General features: G+C 37.2%; 1 protein-coding gene across 1 annotated transcript; it reads left to right on the top strand.

The window, feature by feature from the left end:
• Positions 1-4,788: 4,788 nt before the first annotated feature.
• LOC121147006 (putative vomeronasal receptor-like protein 4) lies at positions 4,789-5,697 on the top strand. Its single transcript, XM_040966633.1, has one exon. It carries the CDS (start codon positions 4,789-4,791, stop codon positions 5,695-5,697), a length of 909 nt encoding a protein of 302 aa, XP_040822567.1.
• The last annotated feature ends 4,307 nt before the right edge of the window (positions 5,698-10,004 follow it).

Raw genomic sequence — 10,004 nt, 5'->3', positions numbered from 1 at the left:
TATAACAAAATTATTTACAGATAGAAGGAGAAAAAGAGAGATATACATTTCCTGAATCAATCCCCGAATGGGTACAATGGCTGGAGCTGAGATGATCCAAAGCTACAAGCCAGGAGCCTGCAGCTTCTTATGGGTCTCCCAAGTGGTAGTAGGGTCCCAAGGCTTTGGTCCTTGCTCTGCTGCTTTCCCAGGTCATAAACGTGGAGCTGGGTGGGAAGTATAGCAGCTGTGACATGAACTGGCATTAATATGTGATGTCTGCACTTGAGGGTAGAGGCTTAGGCAGTTAGGTCATCACATTAGCCCCTCAAATGCTTTCTTTAAATAGATTTAATTTTAATATTTAGTTTTTAAAATTAACATTATGTTGAGTGAATTAAGCCAATTCCATAAGGGCAAATATCATATGTTCTCTCTGCAATAAGGCAATCTTCATGTTCAATATAGAATCAACAGCCTTTTCAACAGTTTTTCCTACTTCTCATGGGCTGTGATATTTTTATTTTTATTCTTTCTTTTTTTAAAGATTTATTTTTATTATTATTTTTATTTTTTATTGGAAAGGCGGATATACAGAGAGGAGAGACAGAGAGGAAGATCTTCCGTCCTATGATTCACTCCCCAAGTGAGCACAACGGCCTATACTATGCCGATCCAAAGCCAGGAGCCTCTTCCGGGTCTCCCACGCGGGTGCAGGGTCCCACAGCTTTGGGCTGTCCTCGACTGCTTTCCCGGGCCACAGGCAGGGAGCTGGAAGGGAAGCGGGGCTGCTGGGATAGAACCGGCGCCCATGTGGGATTCCGGGCGTGCAAGGCGAGGACCTTAACCACTGCACCACTGCGCCGGGCCCTATTTTTATTTCTTAAAAATGCTTTTTATTTTCTTATTAAATTCCTCACCTATACATAGGACATACAGTAGTGTTATTTTCCTCAAACAGGTTTTGACTTTCTTTTTCATTTTTTTCAGTGACACATTGATCAACAGCATGCTATTTGAGTTTGTGTGGTACATTTCCTAGTTTTCTTCCTATTGTTGACTTTGTTTTATAGGTTTCATTTAAGGTGATGCATAGTGACAGTGCAATAGGGACTATCATAACCAAATGTGAAGAGGGAATGCAATATTTATCTCTCTTTCCAAACCTCAGACTCTCAATGAACCTGCTAAATATATATTGACAATAGAACAATAAACTCTGCCATTGTCAAGACCCGCAATATCAGGATGAACTTAAATATCAGAATGATATGGAGGACTTGTGGGGGGGATTTGAGAAAAGGGGAAAGGAAATCCTGACCCTTTGAAAATGTGTCATACAATATTAAAGTAGCAAAATTAAAATGAATAAACTTGTAGTGCTGATTGGAATGTTGAAATTTTGCAGAAGTGAGAGAAATAATTTATAACACATGATGAGAATTATACGCATGATGGGAAGTGATCACATCAATATTCTTCATTTCCTACACATGATTCAATTTGCATTTCATCTTTAAATTATTTATGTTATTCAATTTTCTGTTCAATTTAAATTTAGCAGCAAGAATTTCACAACTTGCCAAAGTGTATTGTCTAATTTGAGACACAGTGGAATTCTAGTGCTTAAGAATATTTGAAGTGGAATAGAAATAGGAAGCAAACATGATATTGTTATGGATAACAATAGCAAACTGACACGGAGTACACATTTTGGCTGCATAGGCTTAGCTCTATTGATGTTTTAAAAATATTACCAAATACAAGGTTTTAAAATATTGATTTTAACATTCCTGCATTTATGGCCTAAGGAGGGTGGAATTCAGGCACCATGGACACAGGGGTTTCTCTAGAAAATAGGGAACATCGTGTTTTGTTCTATGAATTTTTCCATGAACTCAATATTTGGCAGGATTGCTAGGGCTGTCACATCCTTCTTGGAGCGATGTGCAGGTGATTAGCCCTTGAAACATGATTTTATCCCTCCTGGTGCTTATTTGATTATAATGCATTTAAAATGCGATTTGAGAGCTTTTCTGAGAGAGTGTTTGGGTTTCCTCAGATCCACAGTTTATGTTTGTCCCGCTGTAGTTTTTGTCTCTGCCATCTCTAATGGTAATTGTCTTAGTTCATATTTTTCTCAAAGGACTTGGCAATTAAATTTTGAGATTATGAAACTTTGTTTTATTGAAAGAATAAGTGACACATTAAAGTAATTTGTTTCTAATGAATGCTCACTTATTTTTTGCTCTTGAATTTGTAAATTTTATTAAAGAAATCCTTGTGTGGTTCTAATCATAGTGAAAAAGATGTTTATCTGACGATTCTGCCAGTTGATTCAATTCCATCAATAAACACTTTCAAGCTAGTACCATGCATCTCTTCATCAGAATTTTTTTAAAGAATTATTTATTTTTATTGGAAAGTGAGATATTCAGAGAGGTGGAGAGAAAGAGTGGAAACTCTTCTAGCCACTGGTTCACTTCCCATGTGGCTGCAATGGCCAGAGGTGAGCAAGTCCAAAGACAGGAACCTGGAACCCATAGCCTCTTCTGGGTCCCCCATGCAGCTGCAGGGTCCCAAGGCTTTGAGCCATCCATGAATGCTTTCCTAGGACACAAGCAGGGAGCTGGGAGGGAAGCAGGGGAGCCGGGACACAAACTGGCACCTAGTGCAATATGATTTGGTGAATATTATGTATCTGAAGAAATATGGCAAAACTTATGATGAAATTAATGCTGGTGCCACCACTTAAGTAAACATTTGGGAGACTTAACTATTAGGTGGAAGATTTTGTCCACTTGTGTCTCTTTTCTCTGTCTCTCTTGTCTCTCCTGCGTTTTTTTTGAAGATTTATTTGTTTTTATTGCAAAGTCAGATATACAGAGAGGAGAAGAGACAGTAAGATCTTCTAGCTGATGATTCATTCCCCAAGTGAATGCAGCAGCCAGTGCTTCACCAATCTGAAGCCAAGAGCCAAGAACTTTCTCCAAGTCTCCCTGGAGAAAGTGCATGCAGGGTCCCAAGGCTTTGGGCCTTCCTTGACTGCTTTCCTAGGCCACAAGCAGGGATCTGGTTGGGAAGTGAGGCAACCGGGATTAGAACCGGAGCCCATATGGGATCGTGGTACGTTCAAATCAAGGTGAGGACTTTTGCTGCAAGGCCACAGCACCAGGCCCACTCTCTCCTGCCTTATTTTTTTCCTTTTGAAAAATCATGTTTAAAATGTACTTACATACAAACTGCCCCTTAAATTGTTACAGACAGTTACTTACTATTGTTGCATTTATGCTGTTACACGCACATATCTAATGCAAGCCCAGAGAGTTCATCACTGATGTTTTTGCTTCCTGGCCCACTACATTTTGGTATTTTCTTCACCAAGACCTGTGATTACATAAACACCTTGGAGTTTATTATGAAAACCAGAATAAGGAGGGTGTAAATAGTCTGCACATTCTATTTCCTGATTGTTCGCTGTGACTTCACCTCAGCCCTAGACACCCCAGCTTGTTACTTCATGCATTGAGAACTGAGTTGTATATTCAGATTTTTGAAAGTGTATGTTCAAGGAAGAACAAAATTCCTATTTACAATGTGATTAACATAGGTCACCATGCCCAAACTTTTACTGTCATTTCTTTCAGGTAAATAAGTATTTATTAAAAATTCACTAATAGTTCTATTATGCCATCACCAGATTACTCACATCAAAATATAGGATAAAAAAATTAGCATTGAAGTTCAAAGAAATAATAAATGAAAGTTTGAGGGTTACCCATATGACATACGTAGACAGCAATTAGATGAGGATAAGGCATGTTTCAAGAAACGTCATGTAAAAGCTTTACATCACTTGTCAATGTTCACTCAGTTACCAGGGTTGTTTTTCTCACTCAATTGTATGTGAAGTTCAGCCTCATGGGAAAATGAGGACATTTGCTAATGTGTAGGAGCAAATCTGTTTCAGGTATGGTGAACAATTAAAGAATGAGGGACATGAATTAGGGGTAATCCTCCCAATATTTCAGTGGTAGAAGAATAAAGTACTGAAATTCTTATCCAGTATCCTTTTGTAATTGTATTATTTTACTACATAGCTAATAATGCATGAATTAGGCCAATACAAGCCTATATATAAGTAAGAAAAACAATTGCACAGATGTGTGCCATGCTTAGATATATTATTGAAATGCAATACGATCCTTCAGATATGGAAATAGTTAATCACTTTGTTAAATTTGTCCTGAATCCATATGTGATGAGGGTGAACATATATGTTTATGGAGCAATCAGTTATCAGTTCTGAGACGCAAGACGTTTTGCTTTACCAGATAATCCTTTCAGAAAGTTGACTAACCATTCAATCAAATATGCAATGTATCCTTTGCTTATTCATGCATGTCATGTAGTTGTAGAGGAATACTATTCTTTTGAAATTCATTCCTGAGTGTGACTTATTTAAAATTAATATGTGTGTTCAGAGTACATAAAAAATTTTAGATAGAAAAAGAAAAGTAAGATCATTTTGTTGTTGAGCTTTTGATATGGCAAATTAGAAGCACAAAAAAGAGATTAAACATTAATATAATGATAAAAACATTTGCTATAGAAAAGTAGTGGAGAAATTTTAAATTCAGAAGTTCCTAAATATTCAGAATTCATTATAATAAGTGGGTAAAATAAAAATGATGATTTGTGGCGGTTTTCATAAAAAAGAAAAGATCATATATAATATAAGGTATGTCTTTTGTTTTATAGGTATGTAAAAGTTTTCCAGTATGCTGATATGTACAAAAATATCCAATTATGTTATTATTAAAAAATGTGTATTTTATTCAAGCTGGCATAGGAATCTTAGCCAATGCCTTCTTCCTCCTCTTGCACAGCTTCACAATCCAACAGGTCCATAGGCTTAGGCCGACTGATATAACCACCTGTCACCTGGCCTTTGTCCACTTAGTGATGCTACTTACTACACTGGATATTTTATCTGAAGACATGTTCCAATTGTGGAATTTTCCAAATGAATTGAAGTGTAAGCTTTTGTTCTACTTGAGTAGGGTGATGAGGGGTCTGTCCATCTCCACCACCTGCCTCCTGAGCATCATTCAGGTCATCACCATCAGTCCAAGCTCCTTCTGCTTGTCAAGATTTAAGCATAAGCTCACAAGTTATATTGTTTTTGCTTTCTTCTGCATTTGGTCCCTCAATCTGTATACCAATAGCTATGTGATCAGCTACACTGTAGCTCATTCCAACAGGACCAATCTACTCAATGTCAGTAGGTACTGCTCAGTTTCCTCAATGAACTCCATCATCATGGCACTAGTTCTCACACTGGGATTGTCCCAGAGTGGCTTCTTTGTAGGGCTCATGCTGCTCTCCAGCATGTACACGGTAGTTTGCCTATGTAGCCATCAGAGGAAGTCTGAGTACCTTCATAGCATGAGCATTTCCCCAAGAATCTCTCCGATAAAAAGAGTCACCCGTACTGTCCTAGTGCTGGTGAGTTTCTTTGTGGTTATGTACTGTTTGGATATCATCATTTCATCCTTCTCAACCAGACTGTGGAGATATGAACCTGTGGTCTTGGATATCCAGAGACTGGTGGGAAATGTCTATGCCACTGTCAGTCCTTTGGTGCTCATTAGTTCTGATAAAAGACTAATTGACCATCTGCATACTGTGATCGATATGGCAACAATCTTAAAATAATGACTGGTCTTAAAATGTAATTTTTGTATCCAGTTATTAATAAAATTATAAGATTTTAATGTAGTATAAACATATACCATTTGTAATTTATCTTAATATTTTTATAATTTAAGACTTTTGATGTCTATATGCCTCTAATAATTCAGTTCTCCATGTATTGAAATTCCTGCCCCTTATATTGTCCTAATACCATAAAGAAAAGCATTTTTTGATTGTGCTCTTATGAACCTCCTTTTGATAATTAATGCTTAGATCTCTGTACTTCACAAAGTAACTAAATCTTAAGTCTGTATATATTAATTGCATATTTGTTAACTATATATGCATATTATATGTATGTATATAATTTTAGAATTTATTAATCAAATTATGAAATAAATTTTCATGTATCTATCATGACAGATTATTGACTAGATGAAGCAGTGAGGTGAAAGGGTCGTTTTTTTTTGTAGAACAAATTATCCATTTGAAAATCCATCCTCTAAGAGATACAGAAAAATTCTTTATTTCTTAAGAGAAACTATGCTTGGAAAATAGGGAAATATGCAAAATGAATGCTTTAGCTCTATGATCAAGGCAAAGCTAGAATCTAAGTCATGCAGACAGTCTGTACCTTAAGTATGTTGTGATGATATTTACCTTGGTTCTGTATCTCCCCAGTTCCCCTGGCTTCAGTTTCTTCAGGGGAAGAGATTAACAAACTCTAGTGAAGACCCACCCTTAAAATTGTTGATCATTGTTTCTAAATATTATGAGAAGGTGTGAAAGATTGTTAAATAAATGTGCCCCAAATTCACCTATTCTTCCACAGTGAATAAACAAAATATCAACTAGAAATTTAGATTTTGGAGGATACACTCAAGAAAGAAAACTGGAACCCAACAAAGGAATATGGGAGGGCCCGGCGCGGTGGCGCAAGCGGTTAAAGGTCCTCGCCTTGCACGCCCGGGATCCCATATGGGCGCCGGTTCTAATCCCGGCAGCCCCACTTCCCTTCCAGCTCCCTGCCTGTGGCCTGGGAAAGCAGTCGAGGACGGCCCAAAGCTTTGGGACCCTGCACCCGCGTGGGAGACCCGGAAGAGGCTCCTGGCTTTGGATCGGCATAGTATAGGCCCGTTGCGCTCACTTGGGGAGTGAATCATCGGACGGAAGATCTTCCTCTCTGTCTCTCCTCTCTGTATATCCGCCTTTCCAATGAAAAAAATAATAAAAAAATAAATCTTTAAAAAAAAAAAAAGGAATATGGGAAACCATGCAAATTATGACGTTCTGGGATGGTAGTTTGAAGATAGAACAAAAGCCAAGTCAAACTGCAACCCAGATCTATTGTGTGGGGCATCCAAATTTCAGGCGATTAGGTGAAAAGAACCTCAACCAAGCACCTATGCATAAACAACATGCATTGGCAACCCTAGGTTCAAAAGGAATCCACAGTGGTCACTAGGAGCCCAGTAAAGCCAGAAATTTGGACCCTTTTTCTCCTCCTTAACACGTCACTTTTTCCTTGTTGTTATGGCCCAGGCGCACTGGGACTCATGAGTAGGCCTTCTATGACTCCCTCCCAGATTTCCTACCAAATGTGTTCAATTCAAATGCCTGGCTCATTCCAAACAGTAATTCTGCTGCAATGGTGGCAGCTTCTTAATCTGTAGTGTCTTAGGTTTGTCCACCTGTACTGTTGTCCATATTAGCACTGCTCTCATGACATCAGTTCTTCATTTGGTAGCTGAAAAGTTGTGCATCTAGCAAGCTCTGAGAACCATCACCATCACCATGGCTCCTGTTCTTCTAGGGAAATTTGGAGTTCTGTGAATATCTGAGTCCAGAACTTGGATCCCTGAAAGAATGATTACAAGGATGATCAAAGAATATGAGCATTAATTTGTAGAAAATCCTGGGAAACAATGCCTAATATGAATAATAAACTAATGAGATGGAGAGATCTTGAAAAAACATGAAGAAATAATGGAAAATCTCATTAAATGAATTACAAGATACATTTTAAAGCTTAAACAGATCGGACCAAGCAGAGGAAAAAAATACATGACTTTGAATGTGAAGTATTCCATTCACACAAACAAAAGAATAAAGACAGATTTCAGATTTTTGAGGACACCATAAAATGAAGAAATATGCAGTTATTTTGCATCCTTGAAGTAGAAGACAGAAGTATGTTCGCTGTCTTGCAGTGATGGATTTGGTGGACAATGCCGATAATAACATGCAGGGACTATTGATGGATGGTCAATAGCTGAAATTATTAGCATTATCAGATTTTTATAAAATGTTGTCACATATGTATCAGGCAAGGGGGCTTGAGCCATTTACATTTCAACTGCAAGAGACAACACAGCAATACACAACTTGTTCCTCTAACAGCTTTTTTCCCCTAGGTCTGTTAACCTATGGATTAGGGCATTTCCTGCCTATTCATTCCTGTATTCACTGCTCCTGGGGACCTCCCATAGGATCGCAATTAGCTTTGGTTTTACACTGACAAGCATTCAGGGTTTCCTCCCACAGAAGTTAAGACGGTGGAATAGAAAACTTGAGTTCAAATATTTGAAAACTGAAGAAAAATATTAACATCCGTAAGGGACCTGTATTAAATAACCAGAAGAAATCCTCAAGTCCACACATTGTACTCCAGTATTTTAAAAACACATAGAGAACTCCAAAATTTTCAATAGAAAAACACCAAATCACAATTGAAGAGCTCTTGTTAGCATAGCTGTGAATTTTTCAGCACACATTAGACAGTTTAGAGTAACTGACATTCATTGTAAATTCAGAAACAGAAAAAATAAAACCCACCAACACTGTACCCAGTGAAGCAAAGTTCATAAAATCATAGAAGAAATGGATGATTCCCAACGTAAGCACAAAGAAATTTATCACTGTCACATAAGCCTTAAAGGAGATACGAGAGACAGTTTAAACATAGAGGAAAAAAAAACATGTCTGATGGGCACAAACACAAATATTTTTAGTATAGTTTTGTAGTTTCTCAGGAGATCAACTCTAAGAGTGCAACAGAAGGATTGTCCACCATGGTTAAGTGGGGTTATTCCAAATGATCGAGGGTGATTCAAGATACACACTCAATGGGCCAGGCATGAAGGCTCAGTGACTTTGTCCTTGCTTGCAGCATCCTTTAAGTGCACCATTTCATGTCCTGACTGTTCCACTTCCAATCCCTGCTTGGGGCCTTGAAAAGCAGTAGAGGATGACCCAAAACCTTGGGAGTCCCAGAAGAGGCTCCTGGCTGCTGTTTTCAGACTGACTTAGCTTCCAGCATTTTTGGCCACTTAAGGGAGTGAAACAGGGCTTGGGAGATTTTTCTGTATCGTTTCTGTGTAAATCTGCATTTCCAACTAAATAACAAAAATAAAATAAATTTTAAAAAGCATCCATAGTCAGTAAATATAAAACATCAACAAAATGAATACTAATAATTAGATTATCATCCCAATAGTTGTAGAAAAGAAACATGATGAAATCCATCACCCATTCCTGCTGAAAATCCTCATAATGAAAGCTGAAAAATCCTATGATAAAACTTTAGCAAACATTGTGCTGAATAGGGAAAAAGCTGAAATGATTCCCACTTAATTATGGAAGCTGACAGAATGCACTTTCTTTCTTTTGATTATTCAACACAGTAGTTTTAGTCAAAGACATAGGCAAGAGAAAAATGCAAATAGATTACAAACATGGAAGGAAACAGTAAAATTACTCCTGTTTTAAAGTGACATGATACTATTCATTAATAAAAACCCTAATGACTCTACCGAAAATTCTTAGATTAAATGTATGAGTCCGATGACTGTATCAGGATACAAATCAACCCACAAAAAATTCATAAGTGCTTGTATACACAAAATGTATAACATGAATTTTCAAAGGAAGAAGTTTCAAATAGGTTGTTTTCTTAATTAGTTAGATTCACTAACTCCCCATCAGAATACCAATGATCCTCTTTGCAGAACTCCAAAAGAAAAATACACTAAAATTTTTAGGAAAGGACAGAATGTCAAAATACCCCAGTAGCCAAAGCAATTTTAATGAAAATAATATCTGAAAGCATCAAAATAACTGATTTCAAGACATTTGCAAAATATTTTAATAAAAGCAACATAAAACCAGAGACATACATCAATGGTTTAGATAGAAATCCCACTAATCAATCAATACATGCGTATTTACCTTATTCCCATCAAAGATCCACAGAATATGAACTGAGGAAAAAACAAACAAATAAAAAACAAAAAACTACCTTTAGTAACCTGCTAGATACCAGTATGATG

The sequence above is a fragment of the Ochotona curzoniae genome, unplaced genomic scaffold (genome assembly GCF_017591425.1).
Source record: "Ochotona curzoniae isolate NIBS_2020 unplaced genomic scaffold, NIBS_Ocur_1.0 contig_1415, whole genome shotgun sequence".
NCBI classification, from domain to species: Eukaryota; Metazoa; Chordata; class Mammalia; order Lagomorpha; family Ochotonidae; genus Ochotona; species Ochotona curzoniae.
Note: the sequence above shows the minus strand (reverse complement) of the source record. Positions and strands in the feature narration are given on the sequence as shown.

What these genes read in the sequence shown, in the direction of transcription:
- LOC121147006 (XM_040966633.1), top strand. Translation starts at nt 4,789, where the DNA reads ATGTTATTATTAAAAAATGTGTATTTTATTCAAGCTGGCATAGGAATC.